This window comes from Cuculus canorus, chromosome 9 (genome assembly GCF_017976375.1).
Source record: "Cuculus canorus isolate bCucCan1 chromosome 9, bCucCan1.pri, whole genome shotgun sequence".
Taxonomy (NCBI): Eukaryota; Metazoa; Chordata; class Aves; order Cuculiformes; family Cuculidae; genus Cuculus; species Cuculus canorus.
This window is the reverse complement of record NC_071409.1, coordinates 15,733,353-15,755,225: the sequence shown is the minus strand read 5'-3', so window position 1 is coordinate 15,755,225 and position 21,873 is coordinate 15,733,353. Positions and strand designations below refer to the sequence as shown.

General features: G+C 50.2%; 1 protein-coding gene across 5 annotated transcripts in view; it reads right to left on the bottom strand.

The window, feature by feature from the left end:
- Positions 1–21,873, bottom strand: part of DVL3 (dishevelled segment polarity protein 3) — a 33,020-nt gene that overhangs the window by 9,665 nt on the left and 1,482 nt on the right. For 3 of the 5 annotated variants that reach the window (XM_054074576.1, XM_054074578.1, XM_054074577.1), the window contains exon 2: positions 2,994–3,063. In XM_054074576.1, the coding sequence (XP_053930551.1) occupies positions 2,994–3,063 (70 nt within the window). Of the gene's footprint in view, positions 1–2,580; positions 2,969–2,993; positions 3,064–17,752; positions 17,797–21,873 lie in introns of those variants that run through there. The other 2 variants (XM_054074579.1, XM_054074580.1) reach the window with 2 other exon arrangements.

The window sequence follows — 21,873 nt, the reverse complement described above, 5'->3', positions numbered from 1 at the left end:
AAGAGAGGATGAGCTCAATGGAAAGTTGTTCTACAACATCCCTCCCTATCCAGGTTTGTGCCCTCCTCACTTTCAAGCTGCACTGAGTGGGTCTAATTCCAACAGAGCCAGTCAGGAAAGCAACGGACAGCCTCTTCCTTGCAAGACACATTCAGAGACCACCAAAGCAGAGGTGACAGGGCCTAGAAAGGAGTCCTCCCCTGGCCAGGAAAGAGTCCCCATAGAAAGGTGAGAGCTCCTGAGCAAGGGAAGATCAATTTCCATCTCTAAGGACTTTCAAATGTGCTTTTCAGCCTGCCCCAGCCTGTCCCCTGCGCTGCACAGGCAAACAGCAGGCTTGGCTCTCTCCCAATGTCAGGGAGGGACTGCAGAGCCCAGCGTTCCAGACAAAACAGGCTGTGCAGCAGCCAGGAGCAAGCCCAGGGAGGTGAGGAGATCAGGACAGGGGTCAGGCCTCATGCTATGTACTTGAACCAACTGCCATGTCATCAGCCATCACAGGAGAGCTCTGATCTAACATGGGTGAAGGATGTCCCACTGTGCGTCTGGGCAGAAGGACCATGACACATGGCCTGGAGAGGACCTCATAGCTGATGCCCCAACTGTAACGTCTAGTACAAATGCAGAGGCAACTCTGCTGTTGAAGGGACCACTTTCACAACAGGAGGCAGAAGCAGATGCCAACCCAGGTGCTAGAGCTGCAGCCCATTACTACAGGTTTTGAGTGCTTCCCAGTATCACTGATGAAACACAAAGCTATGCCCTGCCCACCTTGGAGAACCTGGGAAACCATGATAAAAGTGGGGGATGGACCCCGCAGATCATCATTAGGAAGGGGGAGAGAGGTCTGCTGCCAGAGAGGCACTGTGAACAGAGAAAGGGATGCTGCCATGGCAAGGAAGAGAGAGAAGCCCCAAGAAAGCCACAGCCAAAACAGCCGACAGGGTAGAGAGCACCCTGGGGTGCAAAAAGCTGCAGAGCCTGCCCCACAAGCCCCAGGAGAAGCCCAACAGCTCTTGCTCTCACAACTGTCTAACCAGCTCTTGTCTCACACTCGGCTCAGCTTCCCTCCCTCCAGCAAGCCTCAGGCACATGCCCGGCTCCACTCCCAGAACCTTCACAGTGACTTGTCTTTCCGGGATGCATCCCACTCCCTGAGGGCCACATCCCTACTCTGGCAGCCACTGCCCAGGAGCACAGGGGAGAAAAGATGCTGGAAGTGGCCAGCATTGCCTAGAGAAAAGTTATATAATGCTCTATGCTTGAAGATCTCCAGGCAAGACCAGGCAAATAGATATGGACAGAGGGAAATAGCCACAGGCTGTCAAACAGCAGTGAGGAGGAGAGGAGAGGAAAGATGATGTTCCTGAGCAGGAGGAGTGATGCTGCTGTCCTTTAACACTCCCAGGGCTGGGATTTCCTCCAGGGAAGGTTTTGACAACCCACTCTGCACTTTTTTCTGTCTCCTGCACTGTTAGCAAATATTCACTTGGACCCAAGCCCCCGTCTTTCCTTCTACCTAAAATTAGTACCAACTTCCTAAAACAGCCTCATCCCAGCCTGTATGGCAGAAGCAGCAAAACAAGTGCTCCCATCAGCCCCTAAAGCACCCATGGACAAAGAAACTCTCAGCAAACAGAAAAAGAGATCACCAGCTATGCATAAAGGTCTCTGAGACTACCATTCATGCACAAGAGCTGGTAGCCAACTCCAGGCACAAGTACCCTGTGAGGAGCCAGCACACCAGAGCAGCAGCATGGTGCCTTGGTCAGATCAGATGGAGCTGCACCAGATTCATGCCACTCACATTGAGTAACCAGAGGAAAGCCAGTGGCTGGCATGGATGTGTGGATCACAAGGATAAGCACACCAGGTGAAAAAGAGCAACGGAAAGGGTTCAGAGCCTCTGGGGCTCCTCATAGAGCAGGTGAAAACAAAAGGCAGCTGGTAAGGGAGGGGTGGGGAGATGTCTCAGCAGCAGCAGGGATGGTGGCTGAGAGCCGGACAGGCAGTTTTCCAAAGGCTGGCTCAACCGCTAGAGGGAGAAGGACAGGCATCCGTCTGCCAGCTCTTTGTGTGAGAGCCCAGCACACCCTCTCCTCCTAGTGCAGGGTGCAGGCAGGAGCCCACCCTACGCACTTCTCTCCTAGCCAGTGCCTCTGCGGGAGCCACTCTGGCAGCAGGGCACCCACCTGCCCTCCCCCTGAAAAACGGCCACTTCACAGCCCCTCTTCCAAGACTCTTTCGTGCAGAGATAAAAAAGCGTTAGGTCTGACCCAGTCTGATTTGCTGGGGATTTTTCATTGTTTAGAGGCAATCTGGTAGCCTCTGGAGAAAGGCATTTGGGTCTGGTTCTGCTCCTGGCATAGATCCACGCACCCTCATCAGCCCAAACTGCAGCTCAGCAGGGGGGTAAAAGGGGTGATGGACTACGGAGACTGAACACCTTCTCCTCCCCCACCCCGCCCTCCTTCCAAAGAAGTCCCTTTAGGGTAGAGGGAGGCATGCAGGCAGGGGACAGAGCATGTGCATGGCATGGCACGGAGGGAGAAGCTTGTCCTGCAGCTGCCCAGGCAGTACCTTCAGTCTTCAGGGCAGTCAAATCCAGTCCGCTTCACCAGCGCTAAAGTCACTTAAGTCCTTTGCACCAGTCACCAGAGCAAGACTTTCCTTGGAAAGCTGACCCTGCCGTAAGGGCACATGGGTTACGCTGAAGACAGGCTGTGACCATCACCTCTGCCAGGCATCAGTGACTGCGAGCTCTCCACAGAGGCATCCCGCATCTTCCCTGGCATGGGGGATCCAGTACCACGCAGCCCCCTCTCCAGCTGAGGGACTGCAGAGTGGTAAGGCAGCTCATCGGCCTCCTGAGCAGCCAGCACTTCAAGAGCAGGGAGCAGTTCACGTGCCTAACTTGGCACTATGCAACAAAACGGTGGTTTTCAGAGAGAGCAGAGACATTCAGGAAGATACTGAAGCAAAGGGCTTCTTACCCACGACACCACCCGGCCGTTGAAGCAGGGAAGCTTGGCATTGTCATCCGAGATTTCTTCTTTCACCACCCTGCAGAGGGAAAAGGAGGCAATTAGGGCTGGGTCCAGAACTCCAGAGGAAAAGGAAGACTTTCCCAGGCAGTTTGCACCCAGCACCAGACTGCCCAGGCCCAGACTTGGGGATGGGGCAGGGAGAGGACATGCAGCTCCCTCCTGCTGCCAGGCTGCAGCTTCTTATGCCCACAGCCACTGTGGCCAAGCTGCAGAGAAGACGAGCAGAACAGGCTCTCCTGTGTGCATCCAGCTGTTTTATCCCCAAATTACTTTTTAATCGGTTTAAAAAAAAAAATTGAGATGCATATCTCCACCAGTTCACTTATTTCATAGAATCGTAGAATCACTAGGTTGGAAGGGACCCACTGGGTCATTGAGTCCAACCATTCCTAACACTCCCTAAACCATGCCCCTCAGCACCTTGTCCACCCATCCCTTAAACATCTCCAGGGAAGGTGACTCAACCACCTCGCTGGGCAGCCTATTCCAGTGCCCAATGACCCTTTCCGTGAAAAAATTTTTCCTGGTGTCCAGACTGAACACCCCCTGGTGGAGCTTGAGGCCATTCCCCCTTGTCCTGTCCCCTGTCACTTGGGAGAAAAGGCCAGCTCCCTCCTCTCCACAACCTCCTTTCAGGTAGCTGGAGAGAGCAATGAGGTCTCCCCTCAGCCTCCTCTACTCCAGGCTAAACAACTCCAGCTCTCTCAGCCGCTCCTCACAAGAAAAATGGAATTTTTGCAAAAATTCTAAAGGAATACATAATTGAAACCTCTTTATAATGATCTGAAAGAACCACAACCCATGCCAGAGATTTCTAACAGATGAAAGTGAAATACATGAAACATGCTGCCTCCCAAATGTTACTGTTGCTTTTTAATTACCTACATAATATTTCAACATTGCTTCAAGCTTTATAGTTGCGCCGCAATGTCATGTTCCTGCATTACACAAAACAGCTGCATTATTATCAGTCTTCACCGTGGAGGGAGCACCAATTCCTCCACCCCACCCCCCCCCAACAGTAAAAATATCAATTTTCTTTGGAGAAAAAGTTTCTTCTTTCTATTTTAAACATCACCAGGCACCTAAATACTTTTTCCCAAATGAGCCTGCAATCAAAACAACTTGTCAGTTCACCAGGTTCAATTAATACTATCTTTGATAAATCAAATTTAATGGCAAAACTGGCTTTAAAAAGCTCATTTTCATTTCTACTCAATGACATTTTAAGCACACTAATTTAATACAAAAACATCTTACAAGTGATATTGATTTTCCCTTCCAAAATATATCCAAGGTAGCTTTACACTTACTGTATTTAAAAAAATAATGTAGTAATTAAGCAGCAAATTAACTATGTTTTTGGGAAAAATAATTCAACGGAAAAAGAGCAAAAGAATGAATGCAAAAGCAAGGGAAATTAGGTATCAAAAAGAAGTTGCTTATAAGTAACCAAAACAGCACGCAGAGGTGGGATCCCATCAACTCACGCAGAACGGAAGAGGATGCAAGCGTGGGACGCGGCACTGTGACCCATAGCCCCAGACTGTCACAGCCCAGGCACTGCCATCCAGAGGCAGCATGCGCGGGCCTGGATGAACAGGTAATCTGGGCTCCCGGCTGCACTCCGTGGTGCGCCCACAGCTGCCCCAGCCGTCACTGAAAGTAGGACGGGCAAGGCTCACTAGCACACACAAGGCACCAGCAAAAGGCAAATGAACAGTGCTGGCAGACCAAAACCTGGGGAGCAGGCTTGCTCCACCCTGCCAGCCGCGCTGGCTCCTCCAGTGTCACAAATGCTCAGCCAAGATGGGGTGAAAGGCAGCAAGTTGCCATGTTTTTGCTGGCAGCTGGCACACAGGAGCTCTGCCCAAACCAGAGAGCCAGCAAAGGGACTGGACAAATGCTACCCAGCCCCAGAAGGCACATATGTGGAGGTCACGGTTTGAGCAGCCTAATCCACTCCCAGGACGTGTGTTAATTCCTCTTGCACAGATGGAGAAGCAGAAAAAACAGGAAAGGAGCAGTGAGGATGGATTAAAACCCTGCTGGCCTAATGATCCTTCAGTATGTCCTGTGCCAGCCTCTGCCCAAAGCCACTGCAGCCCAGGACAAGTATCAAACACAGGCAGTCCTCCCTTGGACCCATCTTCTTTGGCACCCACATCAACCATTTACAATGCAGGCAAGTTCTTGTCTCCTCACTTCCAAGCACACACATACACCCTGGCCTGGCTGCACTAGCATCCATTCATACTGTCGCCAGCAGCCTGGATTTCCTCCAATTCCTAGAGAGAGCTCCAGGCAGAGCCAATTTTTGGTGCTGTGTGCTGCCTGCTCAGGGACACAGAGCCCTGCCTGTGGGTGAAGGGACAGGGTGATATATTTGTAGGGTCAAGGTGACCAACCACTAAGCACAAATGAACTATTCCACTTTCCGTGAGGAGAGAGGAAACCAGCCCCCAAGCCTCCCCGCCCACCATAAGCTGCAATGCCCGATGGAGAACAAGCTCCTTCTGTCCAGAGAGCTGGTCCCTTGTCGCTCCTATTACCCCGCTGCTGCCCCAGACATCCCAGGGGTCAGCTCCACCCCAGAGCAGTTTTCCGCCTCGTTCCCCAGTCTCTACATTATTTATTACTGTTTATCTCCTAGATGCCAAAGCACAACGGATTATATATTTAGACTCTAGACAGCAAAACCTGATAGCGCTGGAGTCGGGCACACGCAGGAATATCTCTGCAGCCTTGCTTCTGTCTGTCACCCCCTTGCACGGTCCCAGCTCTTCGTTCCCTGCATTCCTCTCCAGCCTCAGCCCTGAACTGTAGACTTTCTCCCCCACCTCTCACCACTCTCTTCAAGTCACACTTCACATGACCAAGACCGCAGGTTCACGTCAGAAGCCACCAACCAAGCAGCCTCTGGGGGAGAAGTGTGCAGTGCCACGTTTCTCCTCCACGACTGCACAGGGAGGCAGCCATGAGATGAAATCGTCCCGTGGATGTGCTGGGAAGAACCCCAAGCTAACAGGGTTTGAGCCCGCAAATCTCAAAAGAGGAGACCCCGAAGGAGCTCAGGCTTTCTTCGTTCTCTACAAGCCTTTACTTTTGGCAGGAGCCACCACAGTCCAGGGAAAACATCTGCCCAAGGCTGATTTCAAAGGAACTGTTTTCAGTTTACTGTCCATTAGGGCAACTTGTTTTCACGTTTTCCTGAGTTTAAAGGCCTGCTGGGGGCTGGCCACAACACAGCTGAGAATCGTGGCCAGGAAAAACTTCTACGGAGAGGCAGCCCAAGCCTTGCCTAGGCAAGCGTGGGTCCAGGCCCATCGGTGCTGCTGGCTCTGCACCGAGACTGGCCCTGCAGAGCGGGTGTTTGCCATCCCCTGTCCCGTCCCTGGGGTAGAGGAGCTGCAGGCTCAGCGCCTGGCTCACAGGCTCAGTGCTCCCCAGCATTCATCTGCCTTGAATTTTCCAACAAAGAGACCTGCCGGAGGGAGGAAGGAGGGAGGGTGGGTTAGAGGGGAGGCAGGCCAAGTGGGCGGATGATTCAACGCCATCCGCCATCCCCAGCGACACGGGGCCAAGCAGGGGAATGAGGAGGAGGGGCGGAGGCTCTGGCTGTGTGTGCAGAGGGGGCTGCCAGGGCTGACACGAGCTGCACATCTGCTCCCATGCAGCTGGGGGAGGGGAAGGGGCAGCCCCGGCAGCACAGAGCGAAAGCACAGGAAACCCAGCTCCATCCCTTGCTCCAGCCCTATCCTCCCACCGGTTTCTCCAGACCCTCTCCCCATGGCCTGGGAAGATGCCATGCTCCCAGCTTCTCTCCCGCTCCCTCTGGAGCAGCTGGCAGCCTGGAACAAGGATGCAGGCGAGAGACAGGCAAGCAGACACTGCCTTCTCCAGGGAGCCCCAGCCCAGCTCAGGAAATTAGAGGGTATTTTATATCAGAGTCATATCCTAGGAATGAAGGGAAGGTGGGGTACAAGAGAGCAAGCACAGGAGAGAAAGGAGGCCATAAAACCCAAGCCCGGGAGACGGCTGCGCTATGTCAGAGACTCTGAGCTGCGCAGCTGCTGTGCTCCCAGCTTCCCCTCGGTGGCCTCCAGCCCAGGAAAGGCTGTGGATACAAGGGAGTTTCTAGCTTCAGCCAGCTCTGCTCTCTCCTGAGTGGGACCTGCCAACCACAGCGGGGTCCCAGCGAAGAACTCTGCTGGAGTAATGCAAGTCCAGGGAAAGAAGAAATCCAAGACGCACTGACAAAGGCTCCAGCAGGAGGATTTGAGCCTTAGATGTGGACACAAGGCTGGAGCTCAGCAGTCACTGCTGTTCATCTCTGGCGGTCTTGTCCCCCAACTCACCTATCTAAGGGCTCACAACGGCGAGGTTTCTCAGAGAGAAGTAATCTTGGGAGGTGGTGGTGATCAGAAAAGCTGAACCTGGAGTTGGGGGTTCAGTGAGGGAAGGGAACCCCTGAAGCATGTCAGACAGCTCAATGGCCAGGATGAAAAGAAGCCTTAATAGGGAGGGTGCAAAGACTGAGAAGATGTTTGAACACTGACAAATTCACACTAAAAAGATGAAAAGCTAGTAGAGCAGATGAAAAAAAAGTAGGACCTCGTCCTTCATTTAGTTCAGTTATTCATAAGTAAGACTTTCACAGAACAGCAACATTTTTTCCAACATTGGAAAAACCCAGAAATTCAATGATAAACTTAATCATTTATTACAGCCCTCCAAAAGTGCACAGATTAGGTAGGCCACTCCTCTGAAATAACAGACCCGGACTCCTACAGCCCACAGAACCACAAAAAGAAAAAACAAACAAAAACTATCAGGAGACAACTCTATCCAATTGCACAAGCTTCAGGGATTTGCACACCAGAAATGTGATCTCATTTTCAAGACCTTGAGTACACAGGCCTTAGGGCAGAGATGTCTTGTTCCCAAATGATTGTATAGATTAATAATGCTGCATAGCAAAAGGGAGCACCTTCCTGTGCTGCTATCCCACTGTGAGCATCTCCTAGGTCTAGAGCAAAATCCTCGTCCTCTGTGCAAGATGAAATGCTGGGGCCACATGAATGAGCTCTGCAGCCATTTCACCAGAAGAGAAAATTGCACAGGGCAGTTCTCCGACAGTGCTGGGATCTTGGGTGGGAAACATTCACCTGTTAGACTAATCATAGACACGATACCTCTGCTTCCGTGTGGATACAATCCCCTTAAGGCCTACAGGCCCAACCAAAGAGTACTAGGTGTATTGGCGAGACCTTGGGCTTCACAGGCAAACAACACGCATCAAACAGGATTAGAGGATTTGAGTTGTCTGTCTCTGTGAGCCAGGGCATTCTTTGGGTCTTGCTCACTGTGTTTTTACCTCCTGGGTGAGGAGGAGGAGGAGGAGTACACAAGGTGCAAATTTTGCAGTGCACTGGCATGAGAAGGGCTCTCCGAGTGTGAACAGAGATCATCACTCTCCCATTTTATTTCCCTCCCAAGCGCCCCGCCAGGGTACTGTCCACTGTTCCTCTATGCTGTAGCACAGGGTAAAAAGAGAGACACACAGATCTGTGAGTAGCTTAGCTCTGTCAGACCCACCTGCCCAGAGGAGCTGCTGTCCTCCCATCTGCCCCTGCACCCCATGTGAATGCAAGCTCCCTTGCAGCACTGTCTTTACCTGGGGTCTTTTTTTAAGAATCAAGAAGCACAAATCAGCTGTCCTGCTAACACAACAACAACACAGCTCTCCGTTCCAGCAGGAAAGGCCGCTTCTGCTCTCCTAACAAACCACGGGAGCTTTACAAGGATTCCTCAGGGAGCAGATCCCCTCATTTCAAGCTACTACTGGATCTCATCAGGAGCGAGGACATCGAGCCTATGAGCGAAAGCCTGGAAACAGCATCTTTGGTTTTCAGGCTGTAACCTTTACAGCCTCCCTCAACCGTGCCCACCACTACTGACCCACAGCCACCCCACGTACACCACAGCCTGCAGTGCTTTTCCCCCACAGTCACTCAGGCAGGGCCTGAACAGGCACCTAAGATGGCAACTGTTTCCCCAAGAACCTCCCATCAACACATTTGCAATCACTCCACTAGACATACACCAGACCTCCACAGTCCTCCTGCCCAGGAGACACTTGGCTCCAGCTGGATCTGTGCTCAGTCCTACAGGCATCACTGGGTGGGAGATGACAGAGGACAGACCTCCAGTTCATCTAGTCCACAGACTGGAAAAGGAATGGCATTCAGGAATGAACCACCCAACCTCATAGGCCAGCCCAGGAGCAGCATTTATCAAAGCAAAGCTACAGACTTAGATTTTGAGGTGAGCCCAAGAGCCCTGACAGTCCCTCCTGCCTTGATCTCTGGAGTGACCATCTGGCTGCAGCACTGCTCTGCAAACAAACCCAACAGGTTTGGGAGAAGGAAGCTACACTGGACTGCAGGAGGCACCGCCACACTAATTAATCCTGCCCTACCAAAACGATGCTTCCAAACCCCAGAAGGACATTTAGAGACACCATCAAATGAAGCATTCTCCAGGCCCCAGAAGGTTGAGTGACACTTTCCGTCTCTTTGAATTGGAAATCAGGACAAATGGGAACTTCCAGCAGAAGCCCAGCCAGGATCTTCACCCTGGTAGCCCAGTTTCAGCTCCTCAACAGCTCTAAGACCTTCTATGGCCCAACAGAAGGACACAAAAGCAAAGACTCACTGTGAGAAAGTAAGATTTGAGGTTAAACATCTGCAGAAATGAGCTTCAGGGAACCAAGACATCCACAGACACAGCAATAACCAAAAGCTGGCCTTGTATTCACAGTGGGATAGGAAACAGGCCCAGAGAGGCCTCACCCCATGTGAACGCATGGGGTGTATAAGACAGGGTAAAATCTGATGTGGTTGCTATGTCTCATACAAACGTTGAGAGATGGCAAGCAAACTGGAGGAGGCTTGGTCTGCTGGGACACTTGGCTCTGTCTAGGTACAGATGGTGGGAAGAGCCCACACAGCAAAGCTGAAACACAGCAGCTCCTGTCAATAGAGAAAGGAACTGTGCAACGAGGTGGAACAAGGGCTTACCCAGCTACTGCACATAAGAAAACACAAGAGGTGCAACAACATCTCATCAAGAGGTCACAGAAGATGTGTCAGGGCCCCACAGGGAATTCCTTGCCATTTTCCACAGAAGTCACACACCCCACTCTGGGCCAGCTAGAAAAGCAATGCCCAGGGTCTTCACACTGGTTAAGATAACAGTGAGGAGCTGTAAGGGCTCCAAGGACTGCTGGGCCTATGCTAGCACAAGAGAAAAGGCAAGGGAGAGGGGCATGATGTCCGAGAAGGTTCTGCATGCTCGGTGAGGAAGGTAGGACCAGGCCTTCCTTTTCTGGCCCTCAGCTGAGGGACGCCAAGTCAGTCCTGCTTTTTCTTAACAGCAGGCGAGGCTCCTGCCAAGAAAGCTCTGCTGCTGTGGAATGTGCTGGGCCAGCAATACAGCTCATTCCTGGAAAAGCATCAACTCAGCAGGAGAGCAAGAAGAGGAGAAGAGGGGGAAAACGGGAAGAGGGGGAGGGTGGGAAACAAAGTCTGAAAGCTTGGACTTCCACACCTGGGGAAGCAGGGAGCTGGCACCAAGCACCAAGCTCGCCAGCACCCCCTTGCCCCGGGCTGCCAGCACAGCAGTCCTGCCCAGCACCAGCCCTCTGCTCTGGGAGCACTTTCTGCTGGCAGCCACCTCCAGAGCAGGTCTGGGAAGGCACAGACCAAGGCAGATGTCTGTGGGGAGGAGGAGTGAGCGTTGCTTCCCTCATCATGTTAACAATTAATTTGTATTTAATGACAGATCTCCACCAGGAGATAACAACGCAGCCTCCACGCGTGTTCTACTGTCAAGACACTGACCAGTTCACATCACTCTCTCCTGGAACAAACAACTTTGCAAGAGTCTCCCATGGAAACCAGCCCAACCTCCTACCTGGTAGGAAGGGGGCTTGAAGGATAATGAATGCATCTACACTTTGCACCCATCTGGGCTACCATCAGCAACGTCTCTGCTAACTGGATCTATAAGAGGACCCCTATAAAACCAACAGGCAGTTAATAAAGCTCAAAACTAAGTTCCACCACAAAACATCTGCTGAAGTTAATGAGAAGGACTCATGCAAAGAAGAGACCTTCAGAGCCACAACAGCTGCATGGTGGCAAAGAACGAACTTTGTCCCTGATCCCAGGCTATTGCAGCACTCAAAAAAGGGGCAAACGACAATACTACGTCTCTCTGCTAACATGCAGGAAGCAGCAGACAGAACGAGGGGTCTGAGCACTCACAGGAATCATTTCCAACCGTTGCTAGGACAGGGACACGTGTTCTTTTTCTTTCTCACTTCTGGGCCCTGTATAATTTTTGACACAACCTGAACTATTCACTTCACTCTCAAGAAATTTTCAGCAAGCCAGGAAGAACTTGGAGAAAACCGAAGGTTTAAACCATCAGTTCCTACCTACTTAGGTCTACCAGTAGACAAAACCAACCAAAGGCAGAGGAAGGCTAGCCGTTTCATTGGTCTCCTGCTTTTGATGGTGTCAGTGCAGGGGATGGTATAAGAAATTCCCTGTACAAAGAGACAGCAAATCAAGCATATTTTAGTAGCCTTTTATATACTTCATTTATTTCAGCTGGTAACAGTCATCTTCACCAAACCCCTTTCAAGACACAGAGCCAAGCCATTGAACAATACAACAAGCAATCTCCTACCAAGCATCCTTCACCAGGCCAGCCAAGCTTGCCCCTCAGCCATCACCCAGCAAACAAGTCAATACTGTTCAACTGCTGGAAGAAAGAGACAATTACTGTAAATTAAACAAAATTTGATTAGCCAAGAAGCAGGGAAAATGCGAGCTGTTTACACCGTGCTGCTGATTTACTCTCAGCAATGAAAATACTTCTTTTTCCTTTCTTTACGAAAGCCCTCGCCCACTGGACTTCTGACACCCAATGGATATTCCACTGGACAAAGGAATATCTAGGCAGTCAGGAGACCATCACCTGCCTAGGACTCCTCTTAGGAGTGTCAGAGATTTACTGAAACAGGGCACAGGCCATGGTCTTGATATAGAAGGAAGGTGTTTTCTGCAGGCAGCCAAGCTTTTCTGTCTCAGCAACCCAGCTGTAAGTGACAACTAACATTCACCCACAGTCCGTGCGAGGTGCCATGCACAGAACTCAGTCCAAATCCTGCTGAGACTTGCCTCTACACCAAGGATCAGCAGCCTTTTCAACAAAAGGGTAAAATTCCCCACAAATTAGAAGAGGATGGTGCTTTGGATTACTACAGCAACACACTCCACCTCTGCAGGACCAAGTCCAACTTGGAACTGCTGCTTTTCTTTGACACTGTGAACTCCCAGGCCTGACCCTGTTGCATGCCGTTCAAAATCACCCCACCTGCTACCTATGACAACTGCACCAAAGGCTGGATAACGATCAGTGACCTCCAAAAGTAACCGTCACACATGACCTGAAATGTTTGTCTTGTGGAGGGTCTCAAAACCACAGCTGTCAGGTCCCAGATCCTTCAAGGATGGAGAAGTGCAGTAAAAGGCAGCACAGCCTGTCTGCAGTCTGTAAACATCCTATGAGCTCTGCAGCTGTGTTGAGCTGGTTACTCTGCACATTAACTGTTCTCAACAGCCACCCAGAAAGACTCGTGTGTTATTGCTGCAACACGGCCATTTCCTGTGTCTGTGCGTCTGCTGGAAAGGCAAGTTACAAGACCCTGATTTTGAGCTTCCTAATCATCTATGATGCTGACATCAAATTCCTGAGAAGCAGCTCTCCTTTAGTCACATGTAAAGTCACCACGAACACCCAGTGCCAGCACCATGTGTTGACCAACCAGGAGCTCACCAGGACCCTACAGATAACATGGTCCCCACCTCAAATCTAGCCACCTCACTACATGGGAAAGCACATGTACCGTGCAGCTTCCTACCAGAGCCCAGGTACCAACTGCACTGAAAGTAGTGTCATATGAATGCAGCAAAAGATTTTTAAAGTGGTGCCACACATTGGCAATACCAGCCCATCAAAAGAGACTGCTGCAACACGTTCCTGTGTTTCCGCGTGGGGGATTCAGAAGCACAGGCACACGCTGCACAAGTCTGACACACCAGACTCAACGTGCACATCCTGTGGAGACTTACATGCCTCTGCACTAAGTCGGAGCTGCCCCAAGGAAACCCAGACAGTGTACCCTAAGCTGAAGCAGATGTTTCCACCCTGAAGCTCGTCTGCCACTTCCAGGATGCTTCGGCAGGGAATAATCTTTAGTTTTCCCAGACTAACCTACCTTTCAGCCCCAGCTAAAACAAAACATTTTCACTCTGGAAGGAAAATCCCATCTCACAGCAGCCCATCGAGGCTCAGGACCTAAAGGTGCATTTACCAGCTCCAGTTCCAAGACAACTAGGAGGGACATAAAGGACTTGGCTGTGCAGCTGGATCCATGAAAATCCATCCTTTTTGGAGCTACAAAAGCCAATAAGAAAAAAATTCAAATGAATCCAGTGCAGTGGCAATACATCCTGCATTAAGGCCCTATATGGGTTTCCAGTACAGCATGGCCTCAGCCAGGTTCACAGGCAAGTCTCTGTGAATGATACTAAAATACTGGTTGAGCGAGGCAGGGCTGAATGAACTGGGACAGCTCTTTAGCTGTATGCAAACAGAAATACAGAGTTTGCATATCCATCACAGCGTCTGAAAAAGCTTGATTTGAGAAGCTCTGCGCCCTGGGGCCAGCCCAGCCAACAGCCGTCAGCCCAGCAGCAGCTTCTCCCTGTCCCTATCCGTCCGATCGCATCAGGACACAAAGCCACATTTGTCACCACACTTCTGACACTGCTCTGATTGTCAACCACAGCGGCACACTGCAGCATACAGGGGACAACCTACTTGTTTGCAGATGGTGAGACACAAAAGGACCATGAATCTCAAGCAGGTCAGAGCAATGCTGAGGAGAAAAGCTGAAGCCCAGTGAGAGGGCAGGCGAACGTGCTAGCACCAGCTTCTCTGCTACAATAACCCACGCAGAGCCTGTGCTTCAAAACACAGACCCCTCTGGCAGACTCTCAGTGTTCTCAGAACCAGCCTGCACATGGCAGGAGCTGCCAGCCATCAGAAAAGAAGGAAAAGCCCACAGCCTCTGTTAGCCAGACCCTGAATTCCCAGCCAATCATAAGGACAGCTGCCAGACATCAGAGGAGCCACGTAGCAAATAAATTCCTCTCCAAACCCTAGGAACAGGTCAAAAACCAGCAGAGGAAAGACCTTCCCACACTGCGACTAGGGCCAGCTCTCCCAGAAACAGATTTCTGCTCCAAGTCATGTAAGGAAGCCTTCCTTCCCCCTTCAGTTCACGTCTTCAGCCAGGACCAGGAGGACGGATTCCCACTTCTCACTGCATCTCCTTTTCCTCCAGTTCTCACAAGATAGCAATTTTTAGCCAACAAAACACAGCCACTGGGACAGATGCCCCAGTAAGTACATAACCAACATGTAGGACTTGATAAAGTAGGGTACCCAAATGCTGCTTCTGCTGCCTTCAAGTCACTAGCTGCGACTGGGAAAACAATGCCTCTGGCGCATCACCTTTAATAAATAACTGATACAGCAATCACAACAGTCCCAACCTCCACTGCGATACAGGATTACACATAACCGGAAGGTCAGCACCAGGCATCTCTGCCTGCCAAAGCCTCCAGAGAATTCCAACCCAATTCCTGGACAGGCTCAATATTAGTGCTACAGCAGTAACAACACAACAATGGAAACAAGTGAAACCAAGAACTTCAGAGCAGGGGCTCAGGGACACACGAACATCTCAGCTCTGCAAGGTAATGCAGACCTAGGAGATGGTGATATTCATGGCCCAAGAGTTCACACGCTCTCTCCTGAGGCCACCACAGCGTTACCTAGATAAGCACATGGACAAAGCAGACAAAGTCACAGAGATTAGGCTAATTCCCAGATTTGTACCTTACTTCAACGCCTTCCAAAAAGCCTTCACAAAAGGATTTAATCCAAAAATTTCCAACTGCAGCCACAGGCAGGATTAAGTTTGACTTAACTTGCCAGCTGCTGCCTAACAAGCCAGCACCACTGGGACAAACAGTAACACAGCCACGTGGTGCCACATCCCTCTTCCGGAAAACCACCATCCACCCAGCGTGGGTCAGAAGGGCAGGCTCTGAATAACAAACAAGGGATGGAGAGAGAAGGGAATCAATACGGAACACCAAAGCCACACAGCCCTGACTGCTGCCTCATCAGATGTGCAGCACGATGCAAAGCTGCTGCGACAATATGAAGGCAATTTCCTGCAGCTGCAGTCTCCACTGTGTTCCATAAGCCCAGCTCTCCTTCATGGGCTTTTACACAGATCAAATATCCTAAACCACAACATTGTTGTATCTGTTTGGATGCAGTCAAGGGTGGAGGAGTAGTACTTCATTACAGCAGACACCCTCAGCTCAGAGCAATTCAGCAACTGCCGTGCGTACACGCAAGAGGCTTCCCACCACTCTAACTGCCATGAGCTCAAAAAGCACTTGAGGAATTTTAACTATGCTCCCTACACCTCTACATATACAGTCTTTGAGTCTAGATGGAGGGCCTGATGCCCACCCTGAGAGAGAACCGGAGCCAAACATATCTGTGCAGCAGAAAATCTGTGGGATAAACCAGATTTTCTTTGCTTACACTCACAGCACCATTCTTACCCAAGCACCCTGAAACGGATGGAGGTGGGTAACTACCTCCACCTCCAAGGGCTCAGGCCACAGGGATGCAGACCTAGACAACTGCCTGCCTGGGAAAACAGGTGAGGAAATCACAGGTCAAGGAAGCCAGGAGCATACTGGAGAAGAGGAACTTACTGAAAGCTCAGTGATCCAAGCAGATGGGCCCTGGGCTCATGGACCGTCTACCTCTATCCCTACAATCCAGCACCTTCTTTCTCAGAGTCCCTTATGAAGTGCTGCCTTTCCCAGCTGCCCATCCTGGTCTCACCACAGCCGCACAGGGAGGAACATTCCTCCTTACACCACACTCTGAAGATCCAGTACCCACTCTACAGGTGAGCCAAGCTCAGGGATTTGGGAACAGTCAAGTTCTAGACAATACTCTCCATCTATTTCAGTCAGAAGACTGAGCAGTGGGGCAACCACTTTCACCCCATAACAACAGAGAGCGCTTAGGTCACAACCCAGGTCATGGTGGTTTATGAGCCATTTTTAATGGTGTTTGGCCCTGACCTCGAAGACTGAATCATGCTGCAGCACAGCTGCACCACAGACGGCCAGGGCACAGAGATCTACTTCATGGCAACTTCTGAAATGTCAAGGTAGGTTTCTGCACTGTGCAGGAATCTGAAGACCAGAGTCTTCCAGTCTACTTCAAAACAGAACTGCATGAAAACAGCTGTGTTCTCACAGATGGGCGAAGGGTCCTTAATCTTTCTCTTTTTTCAGAGATGAAGAGAGGCTTAAAATTAAGAAACACTCCCATCAAAAACATAATTGAAAACAATACCTCTTCATGAAAAATATAACACCATATTTTGGGAGAAAATACATTCAGTCAAAAAAATTCTGAGCAGCTCTAGCTGCAAACCAGTTCAATGGCTGTTATAAAGCTTCATTGTTTGCATAGTACAGACACGGCCTTAGGGAAATTGGTCTGCAGCCCAATTTGGCTAACGTGGCTTTCTGAATACCACCCCTGGGCAAAGAAACCAGGCTATGACTGCCATCCAATGTGCCCTTTGGAGCACAGCTCCAACCACAATGGACAAAGCTGGACACCTATGGAGTCAGTAATAGCTGGGTCTGAGCAGCAGGACACACACCAACAGGCGCAGACAATACAAACCAGGGAAGGAGAGAATGCCATCACTTACTCCCTCTGTCCACACCCCAGCCTTGGCACTGCTGCACCCCCCCACACCACCACAACACATGGAAACAGCCTTCAGCAGCATCTACTGCCAGGATCAGTTCCAGCATCGCTGGGCCAGCCCCCAGCATGGGCAGCATTACAAGAACATCCCACCACAAGCGTAGACAGTGGTTAGCAGCTCCCTGCCAAATCCTCAGCAGCCCAGGAGACAAGCTCAGGCTGCAGTAATCTACACATAAAATGTCAAAAAAAAAACCTCCAGTGGGTCCCAGATAACCAGGCCAGAGCGTGTCACGTGAGCAGGCAGGGATCCATGCATTGTCCTGAACGAGGAGCACAAGACATGGGTGCTGTGGCCTCGCATGTGGCTAAGTGCAGCCCTCCATGCAGAAAGGACAGGGACTGGCTGGAAGATGACGAAAACCGATGGCCACCTCCCAGCCAGGCCAATGCTGTCACTCAGACAGAAACACCACTAAGGACATAAGCACGCAAAGGAGTCGCATGCAGTTTTGGAAACCCTTTTGCTCGCAGACCTCTTGCCAACCTCTCCCTGCATGAAATCCATGCTGATATAAAAGCACTTTCCACCAGGGGCATGCAACAGGCAAAAGTCTTCTGCAGAAAGCACAGTTTGCAATTCAAAATGTAAATAATAAATCAAAATAAATCAAAATAAAACAAATCCCCCAACTCGCACTACAAAGAGCTGGCAGAAAAGCAGGGGCACCATGCCAGTGGCTTACCACGGCTTAGGGACTGACATTGCTTATTAAGTTTAGGATCCCTTCCCTGGCTCAAACACTTCCAGCCAGAAGGACAGTCACCACTGGCAGCAATTTCAAAAAGACCCTGCAATAAAAATAAATCACTCGGCCTTCTAGTGAGCATCAATGCGTTTCCCCATGCACATGTGCAGGAGATGAGGTCACCAAATACCAATGGCATCTGACCCTGCACTGAGAATTCCAGCAGCGCCTGCTTTGTTCTCCCTCCAGAGTGTTGTCCTAAGCATTGCCTTGTGCCCGGCTTTGGAGAGCAGGTGATAATTAAGCAGGTTTGGATTAGATACTGGGCTAGTGATTAGTTGGATACCAATTTTCACTTGACAGTTGAGACCTGGGTATCACTCACCACAGCTCTGAAGCTAAAATTAGAATTGAGACCCACAAGAGGAAGAAACCAGCAGCGGTGGGAGGAGCAGCACCATCCCACCACTGCACCTCAAACTGCTGGTGTCCTCCCAGCAATGCAGAGCAAGCAGGCAAGATGGGGAGGCAGGAATGGTCCCCTTGCAGGAGAAGCAGGCCTTTCTCCAGGCTGGAGAGGAGCAGTGGCTGAGTAAAGCAGAGATAAGGACAATGATCACCCAAGCGCTTTCTCTACATGCCGGAGAAATTCAAACCTTGAGGCATTCCAGAATTTATGGAGAGACGAGACAAAACTTCAGGCCAGGGGCTAAGGACTTACCTGGGTGCACGAATTGCACTCATTTAATTGGAACTGCTTTGAAAAGCTTAAATTAAACTTCAGCAAGCCCCTGTGGGAACACCTTTTGATTGATCATTTCAATTGATACATATGATACAAGTGAATATCCCCAGAGCTGTACAGTCACCTGGCCAGATGAAAAGTCTTGTAGTTTAGCTGGGGCAAAGAGGCACACAACCCAGATGGCGAGAAGATCCATGTTGCCCGGGGACAGGTACATTTCTCTCGATGGTCTTGGGCAGGAGTAATGCTTTACACACGGCTGAAGCCCAAGTCCCAGCGAACTACAAACTGTAGTAGTTTGGCCATCAGCGTGGACGTTTCCTTCACAACTGCACAGGTCCCCAGGAGCTTTACAGTAGTGTTCTTGCAGAACTTCATAGAAGGTGAGAATTCTGGCATACTGAGATCCACATGAATATTTGCCCAATAAGCTCACAGTGTCAAGTGGATAAGACAAGGCACAGAAACACTGTTAGAATTGCCATTTTACCAATTAGTAACAAAAAAGACAAAAATTAAAAAGCGTGTTCAAAACCCCAGGAAAAACCTGTGGGTGGCTTGATGGAGAACACAGATTTCACAGGTGGTCACAATGCTGCACTGATCTACGGCTCTCTCCTGCTCACCAACACACAGATCTTACCTGTAAAACGTTGAATAAGACTCAAGCTGTAGGAAAAAATCCCCCTTCCTCCTTCAATGAGGTCAAGGCTAGCAGGCAGTTCCACACTTCACAGCAAGGTGCATCCACACCAGTCCACAAAAAGCACAACATACGTAGGCACTACCATACTTCCTCCACCAGTCTGCTTATAGCTCCTCCACATGTCTCCAGTTCTGGCATTAGCAATACACAAAGCCTACAACAGCAAAAATATCTGCACCCTGTGTCACCGCTCCACACCATTGGTCTCAGGACGGATCCTCCATTTGCGGCTGTAGCCCACTGCATGCTGGGTAGACCAGGCAATGAAACCCTGCAGCCTTCCTTGCTCCTCACATCAATATTGAGTGCATGAAATCTTCTCATTTCTCCTTCTTCCCACCTAGAGGTGACACAATTCTGGGGTCTTCTCAGTTTGGGGATGAGCGCTTTGACTAGGATTAGCTCCTGGCATAGCCCGACAACTCCACAGCCACCCAAGGGAGCCTCAGCTCACATTTCCAGGGAGATGTAAACACTGAAGCTGCTCCACCACTACCCTAGTTCTCAGAGCAAACAAATAGTAACAAGATAAACAAAAGAATGAAAAAATCCCACACACCAAGACTGTGACTGTAATACTGCCTTGGGGACGGGATGAGTTGAGGGAAATGTCAGGCTGGAGATCCACAGCCTGGAAAGTCAAGGAAGAGGAAAGAACAGATTCAGTCTGTACCACAGAAGTGAGAGGAAATGTTGGACCATGTCTTGCTTCAGCTGATCCTGAAAGGTGAGATGTGTCCATTTCCAACAAGAGATGACAGGAGAACTTAAGTGTCATGCCACAGGGATCCTGCAAAAGCTCCAATCACTGATGAAACGCACGAGCCGTCACAGAGGTCTGCACGAGCCGTCACAGAGGTCTCCTCCTCGTTGATCTCCTGCCGTACAGTCATCCATTGTTAACAGTTCATTTCTCTCATGAAGGCACTTTACGCTGGGTACTACACCTTTGGACACTGCTCAACTGACCGCAACCAGCCCAGCTCAGAGACTGTCACCACAAGCCAGGCTGTCCCCCATACTGGGCAGAGGACATCTTGAAGGAAGGGGCCAAGAGGGACACTTGCGTACAGCACCCTGTCTTGGCTTCTGAATACAGCCATCGTTAATCTCCTCCTGTTTTTCACTAACTGCCCATGCATTTACAGTCCAGCAGCTGAGGTGATTCTTGCCCTTTCCTCCCTGACTCTCCCTGCAGACCAATGGCTTGTTGTCTCCTTGACACCAGTTACCAGGGACCATGAAATATTTCAGTTGACTCAATGATCATAGAATCATAGAACGGTTTGGGTTGGAAGGGACCTTAAAGATCATCTAATTCCAACTCCCCTGCCGTGGGCAGGGACACCTCCCACATGACCAGATCTCAAACGTCTTTTCCAACCTAAATGATTCTGATTCTATTTCAAGTGGTGCCTGGAGCTCCAGGGATTCTGAGACAAGGCTGCAGCTGGACTGCTCTGGCGATTCTCTGCTGTGCTCCAGCACATTCTTCAGCTCTCCAGAAAGGAGCAAAGACAGCTTTCCTGATGAGGCATCATGGCGGCACCACAACAAGCTTTCTCCGCTCTGTTCCTTCCACAAAAGACTTTGCCACACACTCCACCTGCGCAACTCATCAACTCATCATGCAGGAGTTTGTCAAGGAACAGGCTGCCCACACGCAACCGCTGACCCCTCTCATCTGCATCTTCCCTTCCAGTGAGGTTCACTCTTCCCAGAAGAATTAGCACTGAACTGGTCCCAACAAAAATCTAATCCCATGCATTTCTGACGCAAGTGAACTTGCCACGTCTTCCTGAGTGATTTTCCTCTCTCTCTCCTAGCATCCACAACAACTCCCTATGCTACTTTATCGCTGAGTTTCATTACTCTACCATCTGCCTCCTCTTGCAGAGCCTTAAAGAAACAGAGGAGAACGAAAAGGCACAACACAGAACTTTGCTGCCACCAGACCCCTCTTCCCAGTGCGAGACACTGTTATTTATTACTAAACTTTGTTTATAGTTATGCAGACACTCTCCCACCCACATGGCAATGTTTCATTCAAGACAAGTTTGAATTCACTTCAAGAACAACATTTCAAAGGATCCCAAAGCATTTGTTTACAAACAGCATGCGCAAAGAATTCACTTCTCCCACCAATGAAGACAGTCCCCTCCAAGACAGGGAGAGGCAGCTGTTTTGTAGCACCCAACGCTACTCAACAGCTGAGGGACAGGAAACGACGCACGGATAACTGATACTCCTGAGGAAATTTATGAAAAATAAGGGCTAGAGATATCTATTTGCCTGCAGAGAACAGGGAAACTTCTAAGCACTCAAGCTCTCGACAGGGTCAGGAGGAATTTAGGGAGGCAAAGCATCCCAAATTGTGGTCAAAGGAGTGACTCCAAATTTCAAGCTTCATCTGAAAGTGGGCACCTCCCAAGCTAAGGGGAACCTGGGCACTGGGAAAATTTGACTGCAGAAAGCAGAGCACCCCCTGCTGAGGCAGCCACACCGACCTCCATCCAAGCCCTGAACAGGCCCAGCCCTGTTCCACGCAGGGTATGAGCCAAGATCACAGCCTAGAAGAAGCATCTGGCCCAATAAGAAGATATGAGGAAAAGTTTTCCGCGGTGCCAGCCTTCATACACAAGACACACTGTAAATCTTCAGAGGGGA